This window comes from Physella acuta, unplaced genomic scaffold (assembly GCF_028476545.2).
Source record: "Physella acuta isolate Inbredline_101_S28 unplaced genomic scaffold, ASM2847654v3 ptg000275l, whole genome shotgun sequence".
Lineage (NCBI taxonomy): Eukaryota > Metazoa > Mollusca > Gastropoda > Physidae > Physella > Physella acuta.
The window spans coordinates 257,903-275,069 of NW_026731794.1; the positions used below are offsets into that span (position 1 = coordinate 257,903).

The 17,167-nt window shown below is 35.8% G+C and overlaps 2 protein-coding genes across 6 annotated transcripts in view; one reads left to right on the plus strand and one right to left on the minus strand.

The window, feature by feature from the left end:
- The first annotated feature begins 1,880 nt into the window (after window positions 1-1,880).
- LOC131939329 (N(G),N(G)-dimethylarginine dimethylaminohydrolase 1) lies at window positions 1,881-14,374 on the plus strand. 2 transcript variants are annotated; one of them, XM_059297564.1, is made up of 6 exons: window positions 1,881-2,219; window positions 8,357-8,459; window positions 10,476-10,675; window positions 10,762-10,893; window positions 12,666-12,805; window positions 13,166-13,292. In XM_059297564.1, coding segments are annotated over exons 1-6 (858 nt in total). In that variant the 5' UTR covers window positions 1,881-1,937; the 3' UTR covers window positions 13,167-13,292. The 2 variants fall into 2 exon arrangements, with proteins under 2 accessions (XP_059153547.1, XP_059153546.1); XM_059297563.1 differs by lacking the exon at window positions 12,666-12,805 and having other exon boundaries at window positions 1,882-2,219; window positions 13,166-14,374.
- Window positions 14,375-14,481: 107 nt separating this feature from the next.
- Window positions 14,482-17,167, minus strand: part of LOC131939328 (bromodomain-containing protein 3) — a 32,595-nt gene continuing 29,909 nt past the window's right edge. For all 4 annotated transcript variants that reach the window (XM_059297561.1, XM_059297560.1, XM_059297559.1 and 1 more), the window contains exon 23: window positions 14,482-16,925. In XM_059297561.1, the coding sequence (XP_059153544.1) occupies window positions 16,848-16,925 (78 nt within the window). In that variant the 3' untranslated portion in view covers window positions 14,482-16,847. The remainder of the gene's footprint in view (window positions 16,926-17,167) is intronic.

Genomic DNA, 17,167 nt, shown 5'->3' on the forward strand with positions numbered 1-17,167 from the left:
GTTACTGGATCTCTGACCGCAGCCATTCAAGAGAAGGTGCGTGTTAATAGAGCGTCCGCGTATTACATTACAGATTAAGACCGCGTTCTCACAAGAGAAGGTCCGTGTCTATAATTAGAAAGTGAACCACGTGACAGCCAGCTTCATGTTATTTATGAGTTTCGCGACGGCATGCTAGGACTGCTGGTAATTTAGACGTTTTAGAAATCAGGAGAGCTTTACAATAAAACAGTCTCGGCCCGATGTATCAAACAGTATAGACTTTATAATTTGTTTAGTGTGCCTACACTATTTTAAAACAAGAATTACTATGGCCTTAACTATTATACTGAATATCCCTACACAGAGGCGTAACGAGGGGGGGGGGGCGGGGGTGCGGATCGCACCGGGTGACACCATTTAGGGGGGTGACACCAAGGCAAAAAATAGCAAAATATATAGAGAAGAGGGGGTGCAAATCGAAAGTTTGAGGTGGGGGGGGGGGTGCAAATCGAAAACTTGAGGGGGGTGCAAATCGAAAGTTTGAGGAGGGAGGGTGCAAATCGAAAATTTGAAAGTTTTCCCGTGAAGGGTCGCTACGCCTCTGGGGGGGGGGGGTGACACCATTAAGTGCCGCACCGGGTAAAACCCGACCTCGCTACGCCACTGCCCCTACAATTAATTAAAATAAACATGTGCTTATTCACTTTACGAATACCGTTAAAGTTTACCAAAATGAAAATGGACATAATTACTGTATAAATGCCCTTCAAAAATATAAAAATAAATACAAGTATAATGTATTTAAAGATGACCTGACAATATATAAAATACATATGAATATAATTACTGTATGGATGCCTATCAAACGTAGCGTGGTGAATATGCATAATTACACAAAAGATGCCCATACAATGTATAAATTATGATTTTAGGGATAAATACTCTGGATTTCCGGGGCGTGTCCCCATCCGCTCTCCCCCCTCCTCCTCCTCTGCAAGCCATCATCAGGTCACTGACTGTTTACTACAGGCACCCCCGCCTGCTCACTAAAAAAAAACGTCTTCAACGGTCCGCATACAATAGGGTATCTCTTTACCTCCCATGTCAGGTCGGGGGCTAATTCGCGACCGCCATCTCCAGTCACCTCAGGACAATTGCGAGTCGACCGTGCCAGCGATGTGTGACACAAATGTCTTCGTATCGAATAACGGTCTGTACCAGTCCATGTAGAGGATAACTCACTAACATCAGCCGTGGCCTCAGTTTTAACATTCAACAATTTCGGCCATTTAGTTGGGTTTTTTTAAATTTAATTCAGCAAAGATTATTTAAGTTTACAAACTAATTCAGGCAACAATGGCGTTGCTGAAGCGCGGGGCCCCTTCAAGCGCGGGGCCTGGGGCGACCGCCCCGTTTGCCACCCCCTAACGCCGGCTCTGGGCCTGCTAGATCTACTCAGCAGCTTGTCAGTAGAGAGGAGGGAGGGTTGTTTTTAAACTTAAAACCTACTTTTGTTAATTGGAAAGGGGGGTGTCACCCGGTGCGGTCCCCCCCCCCCCCCCCCCTCGATACGCCTCTGGTTGTGGTTCACGCCAAATGTTTACAATCGTTGTGACGGCTGTTAGGGCCAGACAATTTAGTTTGAAACTATTTTAAACTTAGGAGAGGTAACTAAGAGGTAATAGAAGGCAGCTTTTACGGGGGGGGGGGGGGGTAGGGGTTGTCGTCCTTGATATAACAACTAAATAGCGGCTCGTAAATTATATATTTTTCAATTTCGTTCGCTTGAACCTATCCATATTAAAGTACAGGATATGCCGAGCCCATTGTGTCAGTCATCCGGTTTTCAAACACGCGTGACTCATTTTAATTTTTAAGAAACAGCCTACGTCCAATCCAGCTTACTTCAAAGTTGTTTGTATCCAAAACGAGTCGAACGCGGAAGTCAGAGAAAGATGGCCGCGTTTAACTACAATTTTGCTATAATTTGCCGGGTTCCAAATGCTTTAAAGAATAGAAGTGTTGGCTCAGACCACTACCCCGATGGTATCGACATAGAAAAAGCTAAACAAGAGTATGAAACAATTAGGGAGGTGCTAAAAAATTGTGATATCAATATTATCGAACTGGTTGAAGATGAAAGTTACCCCGATTGTTGCTTCGTGGATGATACGGCTGTGGTGATTGGCAACACCGCATTGATAGCTCGACCTGGTCATACTTCTCGACAAGGAGAGGTAATACATTTGATTTGGATCTAGATCTAGAATAGATCTAAACTAGTGTAAACAGTCATAGTTAAGGTAAAATCACGATATAGCGTCGGAAATTATTGGGTAATGTTCGTTGAGTTTCGGTAACATTCGTTACTGTAAATCATAGTTTATTTGACCGGTGAAATAAAAATAAAGTCAAATGCATTAAATTAATGTTTTATCTTAATTTAATGTTTAACTGACAAAAAATTAGCAACAATTAGTAAATCTAAATATTATTAATAAAGTCGAGTGTAGTAATTAATGATTTTTTTTTAAGAAACAGAAAAAACCTGCAGAAGATTTGCGACAGCCAGCTCTAGTTCTGTTAGTAAGTAAATAGATCTAGTAAATAATAAGACGATTAGATTAACTAAAGAAAGTAGTAAGAATAACTGGAATAATGTTTAGTAGCAGCAATAATTAGCACATACACTTAAAATAATTAGAAATACAAAATAATTAGCAAAACAGTATTTAAAATGCAACTAAAATCAATCCTTGCACATTTTTAAACATTATGTATTAAAAATAATATGGCGGCAAATAAATGATGGTTTACAGTATTTTCGGTGGTTTCCGGAACGGCTCGACAGACTACGCCATGGTTTTACTGTTTTTTACTGCTGTACAGTTCCGGAATAATAACCGACGCTATATCGTGATTTTACCATAGTTAACATATAATATATAATAATAGCCCAATCTCACTCCCTTTAAATATTTCCAAACTTTAAGTTTAAAAAAGTGACTAGACTAGTGACTGCTTTAAAAAGTGGACACAACACCAAGAATAGATTTATTGTTGTTAATCTATCGCTTTAGGTACGTAAAATCGGCCGCGGCTAGTAATGTACGAAAAAGTAACCTCATTGTCAAGGCTTTAATTATTTTAATAGAAGTAGAGCAAATTACACTGTCCGGACACACACCGCGAAAAAACGCAACTTAAAACTTCCATGCGGTCTCATTCAGTAACCGCTTAACATAGGAAGGAAAAAAAAGTATCATATCTATCCGCAATCATTCTACTTTAATAATGTGTGTGTCATTTTGTATTCATACGCATAGAACTTTAGCTATTCTTGTTATAGTGACTGGGGGGTCTTAACATGTGTTCGGACACATGTAATACAATTTCAAATGTGTTCGGACACCTTTACCCGTCATCGGACAAAGCACTTTTTGTTCATTTAGAATAATTTAAAGTCAATTTAATGAATAAAAACATATATTATATGCATTTATATTGTGTTATTGATTGTTTGTGAGGTAATTTTAATAGTATAAAACCTTTTTCCCACACTCCCAAAGTTCATCCCATTCAGCCATTGCGGCTCGCGCAGTACGCTGCTAAGCCAGCCAGGTCACATGATTCCCCCTCCTCTTTCGCATTCCACTGCCTTCTTGACCTTATTTTGACCCTTTCCCTTCAATAACCAGCCCCTTTTATGCTCTAAATTCTTATTTAATAATATTTTTGTGTTGCTGTCCGGTCCCATGTAAGGTCAAAAAAGTTAGCGAACACCCCTTTTTTATTGTTCAAGCACAAAATAACCCATTAACCTTGACATTTACGATGTTCCATACATATATAGAAGCTATTTATAGTGTAACCTTTTAGCTAAGCGTTGATTGGTTCAAGTTTTGCCCCTAAGTCCAACCCTAGGTCACTTCATCCGGCTGGTGTAAAAATAGAAATGTACGTACCATGCAACGTTAAAAATTTTCTAAAAATAATTCTTGAGAGAGGAAACGGAAGTACTTGACACGGAAGTGTTCATAAATGAACAGTTTACGTGCAGGCGCCGTGGTTTCGCATGAGACATGCTAATTAAAGTTTCTATGAGCCAAAAACCGACGAAGTGTTCAGTCCCACGTAGTGTTCGGACAATGTAATTTGCTCTATATATTGTGAAATATTTGTGTCAAATATTATAGATAACTGTAGGGATTTTGGTAAAAAAACACTAATCATAATATAAAAATAAAAATTACATATTCTTGTAGAGCTCAACTATATGAAAACAAAACAAAAAAGATTTTCTGTCTAGAGTAGATTTCCTCACGCGGTCAAAGCCATATTGCGATCACATTCCCGTTTTTCGCTTCGTATAATAATTGTTTGGATGCTTTATACGAAACTACCGGTATCTGCTGTACGCATGTCCATTTCTAAATATATCCAGGTCAAATTCTTTTGTTTTCTCCTTCTGGAAGACAAGTTTTTAAATTTTTAAGTTGAGGTATGACGTCAGCCGGTGATCCCAGTTCCCCCGGATGAAAGCACTAGGTCCGGGATGAGACGAATAAAACCAACCAATCAAAGCTGTTTATAATTAGGTTAACTATAAATAGCTTCTACATATGTGTGGGACACTGTAAATACTATAGCTAAGGCTACTAAAGCAACCTGAGAGGTCAAATGGGGGTGATCGCAGCTAGGCTGACGATTCGGGTCGTTTTCCTCGCTGCGTAACCAATGACTTGAGCTAGACTAGCCTAGATCTAGATGCTCTATATTTCAAGCTAAGTCTAGAATCTGTATAGTTTATACATTATTCTGTGGTTTTAAATTATTTCGATCATCTACTTCTTCTAGAACTAGTTTGTGTCTCCATATACAAGCATATCTAAGTAAATGTTAGGTTTTGTCTTGTTAGTAATTGTTACGTCCCTTTGTTATGATTATTAAAATTGCGTCCCTTGAGTTATCACTGGGTCATTCGTGATGTGTTGTTAATAAATTTAATTAAAGTGTTTTTATTTGGTTTTGCAGTCTATTAATTAATAATACAATCAACAACACGTTTAAAGGTGTAAATTATTTATTTTAGCTATTAAAATTGGATCAAAACGTAAAAAACTACGCTTGTTACGCAACAGGAAAATGTGACCGCCGGCAAGAAAAAAAGGGGAAAAAAAGATCGCAAGCAGGCACGTCACTAAAACATGAATATCTCAAATACTATGCGTAGGAATACAAAATGACTTATAAATATTAGAGTAGAATGGCAGCGGAATAACACGGTACTTTCAGTTTGTTTCTGTGTGAAACGGGTACAAAATAGCGCCCGATGAAAATCGGGAGTTCGGATTTTTTTGCTATGTGTGACCGCGTTAGGAAATCTACTCTAGCTCAAATAGTTTTTTTTTAGCGAATTTTTTTGTGAGGGGTGGAATCCCCTTGCTTTTGCATTGGCCAATTGTGACAAGTGATGGTATACCTGAATAAATTGAGCATAGTTATTTTACTTGCAGTTGTATTTTGTTCATATTTGCAGAGTTTAACTAGAATGATATATAGAACTTGTAAATGCTATTGAAATGAATAAAAATAATACAGAACTTATATTTTTGTGTTGGCTTCCTCCCATAACCCCAAAAAAATGTGTGCTGCGCAAATATGAAAATGTTTCTAAAGCTATATTTTATATAAATACAGCAAATGAAAGAACTACAAAGTTAGAAATCTAAAGTAAATGACTTGAACACTGTTATGTGCATATAATTGCCTCATTATTTTGGGCAGGTGAAGTAGAGTCCATCTTTAAGCCATTTTGTTATAAAACTGCTGCGCAAATATGAAAATGTTTCTAAAGCCATATTTTATATAAATACAGCAAATGAAAGAACTACAAAGTTAGAAACCTAAAGTAAATGACTTGAACACTGTTATGTGCATATAATTGCCTCATTATTTTGGGCAGGTGAAGTAGAGTCCATCTTTAAGCCATTTTGTTATAAAACTGCTGCGCAAATATGAAAATGTTTCTAAAGCCATATTTTATATAAATACAACAAATGAAAGAACTACAAAGTTAGAAACCTAAAGTAAATGACTTGAACACTGTTATGTGCATATAATTGCCTCATTATTTTGGGCAGGTGAAGTAGAGTCCATCTTTAAGCCATTTTGTTATAAAACTGCTGCGCAAATATGAAAATGTTTCTAAAGTCATATTTTATATAAATACAGCAAATGAAAGAACTACAAAGTTAGAAATCTAAAGTAAATGACTTGAACACTGTAATGTGTCTATAACTGCCTTGTTATTTTGGGCAGGTGAAGTAGAGTCCATATAAAAGCCATTTTGTAATAAGTGAAATGAAGTTATCAGATCAATGTTTTTATGTGTGAATTGTGTATGGATTCTGATTTTCAGCATATAACTATATCTAAGGGTAAGTGGAACTTGAATACTTAAAATTACAGTTAGCACAATGCTAGTGTATAGCAACAGACAGGTAACCTAGATCTAGGTCTGACTCTTGTCAGTCTAGTCTGACAAAATTGGATTTTAGGAAAAACATATTCTGCAAAACTAGAACTAGAGCTGAAAAAATTAAAGATGGGTATGTAAATATATTTTGAAATAAAAAAATTAGATTTGTTTGCACATGCCATAAGAATGCTGTTATTAGTTGATCAAACTTAAAGGCCGGAAGATCGGGATGAAAAAATATAACAATGGTGGCAGCGTGACCTACATACAGTGACTACGTTCGGAGCAGTATAACTAATGTCGGAGTCAAAATATCCAAAAACAAATTTCATTTCCACATACTTAAGATATGTCTGAACAGTAATCTACTCTCACCTAGAATAATCTTTTTAAAAATCGTGATTCCAACGTATTTGAAACTAGCCTTCATACAGGGGGAAGACTAAAGCAGAGACAGCGTGCAATCAGATCGCTAAGCCATCAAAACAATGGGAAAACCATTCTACTTTTCATTTAACATTAGGAAATGACCTTTTAAACTTAATTAATTACCATAAATTAAAAACTTATTAGTATGCAAAACCAAATCTCGTGCGCCCGGTATCAGAAAGTAATGGGCGATTTCGGGTCATGTTTTTACCGCGATCTCGGCCGATACCGACAACCCTAATAACTGAATAATAAAAATTAATAAACCAAAATCAATTGCTGAAAATATCAATATAGGCCAGAAATTAACTAAACACTCATTAAACAGCAGTGTTTGAGAGCAAGATTTGCTATATAAACAGCTGCCATTTGTAAAATAGAGTGGCTTCCCCTGAATCTTCTGCTATAAGTTTAACAAAATAAAACTTAAACATTTGTATTTTAAAAATTGTCGGAAGTTATGCTTCCGGTCCGGACGCCATATTGTTGTTAGCAACTGACCACGCCTCCAAGTTAGCAAGTAATACTAGACTATGTTTTTTCAAAACATAAACCCTCCTCAAAATGTGAAATAATTATTTAAATTTAAGGAGTCACCTGTTTTTCACATTACTAGTCGCAGGCGATTTTATGTACCTAAAATGATTACCTTATTGTCTTATTCTAATCATCCACAATTTATATTTTTATCACAGAAAATGGCAGAACTAATACTAGGTCTTGAAGTTTTAAAAAAATAATTTTATTCAAAAACTTTACTGGCAAAGATTTGAGAACAAATTACTAAAATGTGGGGTTTTTAGAATATTGATCACTCACTGAGTTCCTGTACAGCCAAACAATGTTTGTCTTACAAAAGCACAACTTTAGTTTTAAGTTATGTTTGACAAAAAAATAGAAATGTAGCCAAAACTCAAAAACTTATTTTCAAGTTCTCTGGATTTGCAACTTTTAAACAGGGTTCCCACAGATCTGGGGAAATTTTAAGATATAATTTCCCGGCCAGGAAATCCGGTGAATAGTCTGGAAAATTTCATCCCCCAACTATCGCTAGATTTGGACTAAACATGAGCCTAGCCTTATGTTGTCTCACCAGTTCTCATGGCTTAGAGTTAAGACATACAGAAGTAGTCTCGTGGTATTGGAGCAAACTATAATCACCCACGATTTGCGATACTTGCTACAATTTCCTATTTTATTTAGGGGTGCCACTTTTCCGTATTATCCCTTTCCCGGTTAGCAGAGTTTGACTTTTAAAATGGCCGGGTTTGAAGTTAGAAAACAAAACAAGACTTTTGATATATAATTCTAGAAATTATTTTTTTTGTTATTAAGACTCGTGAGCCTTTTTAAAGTTGAAACGCATTTCTTTAAATGAGGTCATGCCAAATAAATCTCAGCAGTGGTAGTAAATTTGCTGGGACAATAGTTGACATGGAATAAATGGCAAATTATTTTTTTAAGGTTGGTGAAATTCGAAAAGTTCTGAAAGGAGATTTGCGAATGAATGTGGTTGAAATACAAAATGCTAAAGCCACATTAGATGGAGGAGATGTCTTGTTCACAGGTATGCACAAAATCTCTTTTTTATTGAACTAGATGTCATAAGTGTAATATACACTTTTAGATAAGTCAGTGGCAGGTTGTACCACCTGATGTTTGTTTGTACCACCTGATGTTTGTTTGTACCACCTGATGTTTGTCTGTACCACCTGATGTTTGTACCACCTGATGTTAGTTTGTACCACCAGATGTCTGTACCACCTGATGTTTGTTTGTACCACCTGATGTTTGTCTGTACCACCTGATGTTTGTACCACCTGATGTTAGTTTGTACCACCAGATGTCTGTACCACCTGATGTTTGTTTGTACCACCTGATGTTTGTTTGTACCACCTGATAATTGTTTGTACCACCTGATAATTGTTTGTACCACCTGATAATTGTTTGTACCACCTGATAATTGTTTGTACCACCTGATAATTGTTTGTACCACCTGATGTCTGTACCACCTGATGTCTGTTTGTACCACCTGATGTTTGTTTGTACCACCTGATGTTTGTACCACCTGATAATTGTTTGTAACACCTGATGTTTGTTTGTACCACCTGATGTTTGTTTGTACCACCTGATGTTTGTCTGTACCACCTGATGTTTGTTTGTACCACCTGATGTTTGTCTGTACCACCTGATGTTTGTACCACCTGATGTTAGTTTGTACCACCAGATGTCTGTACCACCTGATGTTTGTTTGTACCACCTGATAATTGTTTGTACCACCTGATAATTGTTTGTACCACCTGATAATTGTTTGTACCACCTGATAATTGTTTGTACCACCTGATGTCTGTACCACCTGATGTCTGTTTGTACCACCTGATGTTTGTTTGTACCACCTGATGTTTGTTTGTACCACCTGATGTTTGTCTGTACCACCTGATGTTTGTTTGTACCACCTGATGTTTGTTTGTACCACCTGATGTTTGTATGTACCACCTGATGTTTGTATGTACCACCTGATGTTTGTATGTACCACCTGATGTTAGTTTGTACCACCTGATGTTTGTTTGTACCACCTGATGTTTGTTTGTACCACCTGATGTTTGTATGTACCACCTGATGTTTGTATGTACCACCTGATGTTTGTATGTACCACCTGATGTTAGTTTGTACCACCTGATGTTTGTTTGTACCACCTGATGTTTGTCTGTACAACCTGATGTTTGTTTGTACCACCTGATGTTTGTTTGTACCACCTGATGTTTGTCTGTACCACCTGATGTTTGTTTGTACCACCTGATGTTTGTTTGTACCACCTGATGTTTGTCTGTACCACCTGATGTTTGTTTGTAACACCTGATGTTTGTCTGTACCACCTGATGTTTGTCTGTACCACCTGATGTTTGTTTGTACCACCTGATGTTTGTTTGTACCACCTGATGTTTGTCTGTACCACCTGATGTTTGTTTGTAACACCTGATGTTTGTCTGTACCACCTGATGTTTGTCTGTACCACCTGATGTTTGTTTGTACCACCTGATGTTTGTATGTACCACCTGATGTTTGTATGTACCACCTGATGTTTGTATGTACCACCTGATGTTAGTTTGTACCACCTGATGTTAGTTTGTACCACCTGATGTTTGTTTGTACCACCTGATGTTTGTCTGTACCACCTGATGTCTGTTTGTACCACCTGATGTTTGTTTGTACCACCTGATGTTTGTTTGTAACACCTGATGTTTGTTTGTAACACCTGATGTTTGTTTGTACCACCTGATGTTTGTTTGTACCACCTGATGTCTGTTTGTATACCATACCTCTCCACCAGACTGTTGTAGGCAGCTCTCTATATTTGCACCTATTTAAGCCCTGCAGCCTTACCTCTTCCTCTACTTCTCCAGTATTTCCCTGGCTGGCCTACTTTCTTCAGAAGATTCCAGTCAAATGCTTTCCCAGCGAAGTTACCCTATCCTCTTCCCTTGTCAGGGTATGCCCAATATTTGGGCACAAAATAGCAGTTTTATTGTGACTAAAAGTCTGTCAGCCAATGTGTGTCTTACTTGTCCCCCCTGTGTTGCAGGTAAAGAGATCTTCGTGGGGGTGGGGAAGAGGACAAATGACTTTGGAGCTCAGGCTGTGGCTGAAGCTTTCCCTGAGTATGCCGTGTCCAAGGTCAACTTTGCCAAATGCGAGGCTCTCCATCTCAAGGACGTCTTCAACATGGCTGGCCGTAATGTCATGGCCGTGGCCCCTGGCCCAGACGTACAGGCAGTTCTTAGAGTAGGTGCAAACTTTTTAAAACCATTTAATAGATGATCGTTAATGGCTAATTGTTACCTGTATGTCATGTGTTTTTTTTACCTCAGCAAATGCAGGATGTGGCAGACTACCCATACCATGTCATGCAGATGGACTCTAGGATGGCCACAGACATGCTCTATGTCAATGGTCATTTGATACATCATGTCCGCAATGAGATGGGGGACAAGAGTTACGGAGTAAGATTTTTTTTTTTGGAGCAGATCTACTTTTCTAGTGTCCACATTTTATGTTAGATACATTGTTGTCATCAACTCAATAGAGGCGACCGTAAAAATAATAAAAAATAAAAAGCCTAAAAATAATTCAGAAATTTAATATTTTTAGAATCGATGTTATAAAATATGCAAATCCAGAGAACTTAAAAATAATTTGTTGAGTTTAAGGGTACATATCTATTTATTTTCATCAAGCCTAAGTTATAACCAGATGTTTCACTTTCCTTAGAGAAATATTGATTGGCTGCACAGGAACTCCGTGATCGATATCTATTTGTTTACAAAACTTTGCAGATAGTTTTTAAATATCAATGCAAATTTAAATCCCATGACCTAGTTTTCCTTTTTTTTTTTTCACTTGCAATGTGTACAATAAATTTTATGTTCGCCTATGGAATAGCAGGATGCCATTGTTTGTTTCGCCATTTACACTTGAAAACCTATTAGTTTTTGCTTTTTTTTTTAAATTTTTATTCACTTACTGAAAATATTAAAAACATCAAATACATCCAATCTAGTAAAGTCCGAAAAAACCAGACAGGATGTTATAACCATATTAATTTTAACTACGCTGTGCATGATTTTAAAAATATTTAATTGGCCTTTACCCGGTCGCCTCCATTAATAATACTATGAAAATGTGGATAATAGGACAGCACCAAGCACAAGGTTTAAATGATTGCTATTTTTATCTAAGACATAATCTCTTGTAAAACCTTTTAATCCCAACTATTTTAATCTGAAAAAAATAACTTGTTACTTTGGTTGATAAAGTTTGAAAAGCTTTGACTTATTAGCCTAATTAGAGATTTCTACCCATTGATCATTGCAGATGTAGGTTAGTCAGTTGGTTTCGTCTAGCTTAAAGTACTATGCTAAAACTCACAAGTCATATAATGAACAATTTTAAATACAAGAAGTTCACTAATTCATGTTGGCTATAAATACATTTGCACTTGATTTGCGAATATTTAATAGGACTAAATCTAAAGCACAAAAATTGAGCATTATTTTTGGTAGTAACTTGTAAGCCTTGTGCACATTTCCATTGGTAGTAAGACCTGTGCATGTTTCCAAATAATATTTTATATAAGACTGTAGCACTTATTTAATTTCCAAATCACTTTTTGAAATAAGACTATGGCATGTATTTCATACCTTCTGCACTGCAACAGTCACACATTCAGCAGTAGGCCTACAATGTGTAATAATACAGTCACACATTCAACATTTGTAGGACAATACTATTGGTTTGCATGTTGTTGTTTTCTGATTCATCATGTATCATTATATTATATATCAATTTTAAAAATGTGCAAATTGTGATTCATCACTGGATGCTAATCAAAAATCATATAATCCCTAAATAGTTTCCTAACTTATGTATTCTCTCTACTGATGCAGTGCTTTTCAATCAGTCACATTTTACTGAATATGTTGTTTAAGCCTGTTACGTCTACATTCACTGAATACGTTGTTTATGCCTGTTACGTCCACTACTTGTATGCATCTGTTGGAAGACCTTGGAAGATTTCTCACCTGGGTGACATGTAACTCAAGCATGTCTTGACCACTTTAAATCCACTGGATGGAATACACTGAGTGGATGAGATTGAACTCAAGCATGTCGTATCCATATTTAATCCACCTGATATAAGCCAGTGTCACCGCCTGAAAACATGCATGCTGGAGATGTGTACTCACAATGTCTAATGGTATCATTGCTGACCTAGATGCTGGACCAGTCCATTGACCCTGAGGTGCAGCGCACAGAGGTGCTGATGAACCAGCTGACATTTGAAGGTCGGGGTGTCAGCGCGCTGGCTTTGTTGTGCCTCAAGTTGGACACCTATACATGCCTTATCCACAGTTAGTAAGTCAGACAGCCGGATGGCATGCCTCATCCAGTTAGTAAGTCAGACAGCCGGATGGCTTGCCCTCATCCTGTTCAGAACATACATTTCCACTCCAGTTTCTGTGTACATATTTTAAATACCCAGTTCTTGTATACATGTTGCAGATGACCCAGTTCTTGTGTGCGTCTTGCAGATGTGCTGCTTTATTTTGGACAGCTGCTGTCATGAAAACTATGTTTTTGTATGATGTGTTAAAAATGTGTTTACCTGGTGTACTTGGTATCATCTGTTTTCTCCTATGTGTGCTAGTATAAATAAAAGTTTGAATTTGTTTACTTGCTGTGCTCAAGATCTAAAGTTTGCTTTTGATCCCACAGACGCTGGATGAAAAGATCCTCTGGCCCAGACACCATGTTCAAATGACAGAGCTTGCCAAAGTTGGTGGCACCATAGGCAGCTTGGCTATTCTAATTACCAGAACACGCACACCTAAACGTATCATTAGCAACATCCAAGATGATGATCTAGGCTATTTCACTATGTGGAGACGGTCAGAGCAACATAATTAGACAGTTTTTAGTATCCTAGTTAAAACTTTACATTTAGGGATGAGCTTGTCTACTCAAATATTTTAAAAGGATGTAAAATGATTGTTGTCAAAGACATTTAGACTTGCATTCTAGATGTTTACCTGTGTGTCAGATTCAGCTGTTTTTTTCTTCAACCTGTTCAGCTAATTGGTCCTGCCAACAGACATCTTTGACTGCCATAATTATTTCTTCTTTTAAAATATGTAAATACAAATATTAAAAACTACATAGATCTAGCTTTTTCTCATACCTTGTCATAAATTTAATGCTTAAAATTTTGTGCAAAAAAAAAATGCACCAATAGGCAAGGTAACAAGCTGTGTGGGTTTCAATTACATTCCTTTATACTTCCAGCCCAACTATCATACCTTCTCCTAATTGGCATCTCTTTGTCCCAAACAAGAATCTGCTTAATTTTACTGTGGTGTTTCATTTGTTACTTAGTCAACAAAATAATCTTAGAAACAGCATCACTTGTTGCTGTTCTGATGTCTCGGCGCCATCCTTGTAGCATAGTAATATGTTAACTGATCCATTTCTAATTTTGCCTTCCTTTATTGCTTCATATATCCAATTTTATATTTTAGACTACTTTTATGTAAAAATGATTGTTTATATATACTTTTAGTTTTTCAAAAAGAAAATATTCATTCCCTATTAATTGTATTTTTGTTGTCTAATAATTTTTCTTAGCTAAAACTGGTTTTTTACTGTAGTTTAGGAACAAAATATATATTTTTGCTGTAAAGCAAGACGCATTCCATCTTACACTTTGAACCTTACAATACAAGTTTCACCATGGATACAAAAAATTTCATCATACCAAGTTATGTGTGCCTTATCCCTAAAGCACAGATTAAAATAGCATTTTATGTTAGTAATAGATCTTGGAAAACTTTGATTATTTGTCTGCTTCCAATGAAACTTCATATCATATGTTAAAGATAATATTTTGCTTTCAATTAAAGCTTCTGAAATAAACTTGAAAACTTTTCATGTTGTGACTTCACTCTATCAGGGCAGCAGCTGGTGGTTTACTCTTAAATTACTACATAAATGACAAGTTGAGAGAGTAGGGGGTGTGAAATAAAAATTACAGCCAGTTATCACTGAAGTTGGATGAATCCAACATTTATTGAGCTGTACACAGAAAAGTAACAAAAATAAAACTACCATCAATATTCTGATGCATGCAAGTATTTCACTCCTATTACACTACATGTACACTTATAGAATACAGCCACACTACACGTTTACCTCTCACACTGCACAGCAGTTTCACTGGATAACATTCATCAAATGTACAATATAATTCAACAACTTGTCAACTCATGACTGCAGTTACAAAATTGTTTTTTTTAAACCTATGGTATGATTATGTAGTTTACAAGACAAAACTGAGATTGTTAACACTTTATGCATACAAAACCCAGCCAAAAAATTAGACTAAAAATTTTGTTGTTTTCATTTCAATGTCATGCTGAGGTAGAATGTAGCTCCAATCACTTTTTTGCTAAATCTCTCACCTCATACTAAGGATGTACTGTCCAGCCTCTAATAAATTTAATAGAGGATATTTTTGTTCTTGATACAAATATCATTTATACTGAATACCATGACTATGGGGCAGCACATTTTGCAATCACTGGTGATTATACACAAAGTGTGATCTGTACAATTAGATAATTTACATGTTGAAGATGACACACACAACATACAGAAAACTAAATATAAATTATTTTGTAAATTAACATGTACAAAAAAATAAATTGAATTGGCACAACATGACAAGTATTTGTTTGGACTAATCTAGCATCTCATGAAAATAGAATAACACTGCCATATACAAATATTTGTAAATTTAAAAGGTTGGACTAACAGGAACCACATTGAAGCAAAGGCTGTTTTGTATTTACTGAAAATTAACTATGAAATGAACACAATTGTTAAATCATAAGTTGTATTAGGCTTGAAATATTTTTCAATTAATGTGTTTGAAAATTTAGTATTTAGTCTGGTAATGCATATCCAAGGTAAAATTTTAATAATTTATAATGCTTTAAAAAACCTGGATAAAACTTTTAAAGCTGAGATTATATATATTGAATTATGATACAGTTATTTACACTCTAGTTGCATCCAACTTTTCCAATGTCATTTATTTCTGATTCAATACAATAAGCAAGTCTGATCTAGATATTACTTGATAGATGATGAACATAAGATTCCAATCAAAGAGAAACCAGCACTCAAGCTCTTTAGGCAATGTGATAGACAAGTGGAAGATCCTTGTAACACATGTACAAATTCATTATTTACAATGGGGCAACAGCTTTGTAAACACAAGAAACCACAACTGGGGAAAATGTGCAAAATCCTATTTCCCCCATAAAACCATACAGATTTACATGTAATTGTTACCATTGCCTTATTTTGCTATGGTAGACAAGTTTTAAATTAATAGCAAAACATACAAGAATGGTTAGCTGAAGACTTACACTAGAAAAAGTAAAGAGCCACCAACCACAACAAAGCAGCAACAGAAAATTATTTCATCAGTATATTTGGTCCCTTTAGGATCTTAAATGTGGTGTCTGTGTCTATGCTGAAAATGCTATTTAATATTTTAACAGATTAATGTAATCTGTAGTTTTTAAAATACAGGATTTTTTTTTATATTAGTCATGTTAATCCTAGATGGAAAATGTATCCAAGTAAAAAAAACTTTTAAATTGTTACATCACCACTTTGCAATGAGGGACTTACACTTTTTAAAATAGTTCCTAAAAGAATAAGCAGCTGTTTTCAATAAAGGGGCTCCCCAAACTAGTGCCAGGGGAGATGACAATATGTTTCCAATTCAAATTTCAGTTTTATCCTGGACATTTTCATAACCTATTTAAGTGTTTTAATACTATTTTTCAAGTATATATCACTTCTTCCACCACACTTAAAGGAAGAGCAACTCTTTTTATACAAGGTCTTCTGAAAAGAGTGGATCAAGTACAAAAGACAATTAGTAGCAGCATAATTAAGTATATCTTTTTTTTAATGCTTCAAAAGCTCAGGGTCATAAAAAAAATATGGGGAGTTCACTAGAATAGAGACCTATTTACTAATTAATATTAGCAAAATTAGGTCATCCTTATAACAGAAACAAGTTTTTTAAGTCAGCTGCACCTTGAAATGAGAGCAATGTAGGTTAAAATAATTATGTTTTTAACTGTTAAGATTGTCACAAAAGGAGGCACCATAGTCCAAGTAATAAAAATTGCACAATCATCAGAATAGAAATGTGTACCATGACTTATGAGATGATTTCTTGATATGTTACATTTACTACAAGTTCATTGACATTCATATAGAAAAGATGCATATCCAAGATATAAAGGTTAGCTTCTTAAAATTCACACAACAGCTGCAAATCTGGCTCAATTATTGTAGACTTAATGCCTTGGGTTGGTTGCTATCACACCCTGTTTTGATAAGAAGCTTCAAATGATGCCATCAAATCATTCTGTGCATTCATGTCAATTCTGTTTGCAGTCTGAAATTGTTAAAATAAAATGTTTTCAACCTCTGCTGCAATAACAGTTTGACATGCTCTTACAGCTATATATACTTTTAGCCTACTATTCCATCAGCCCTGGAAATGTTACGTTAGTTTCCTCCTTCCCACAGATACAACCATGTTACATAAATTTGACTAAAAATTTTTTTTAAATTGATTATGACATGTAGAGAATTATTGGTGCATTATTGAAAAATTAATAAGAAATTTAACGACAA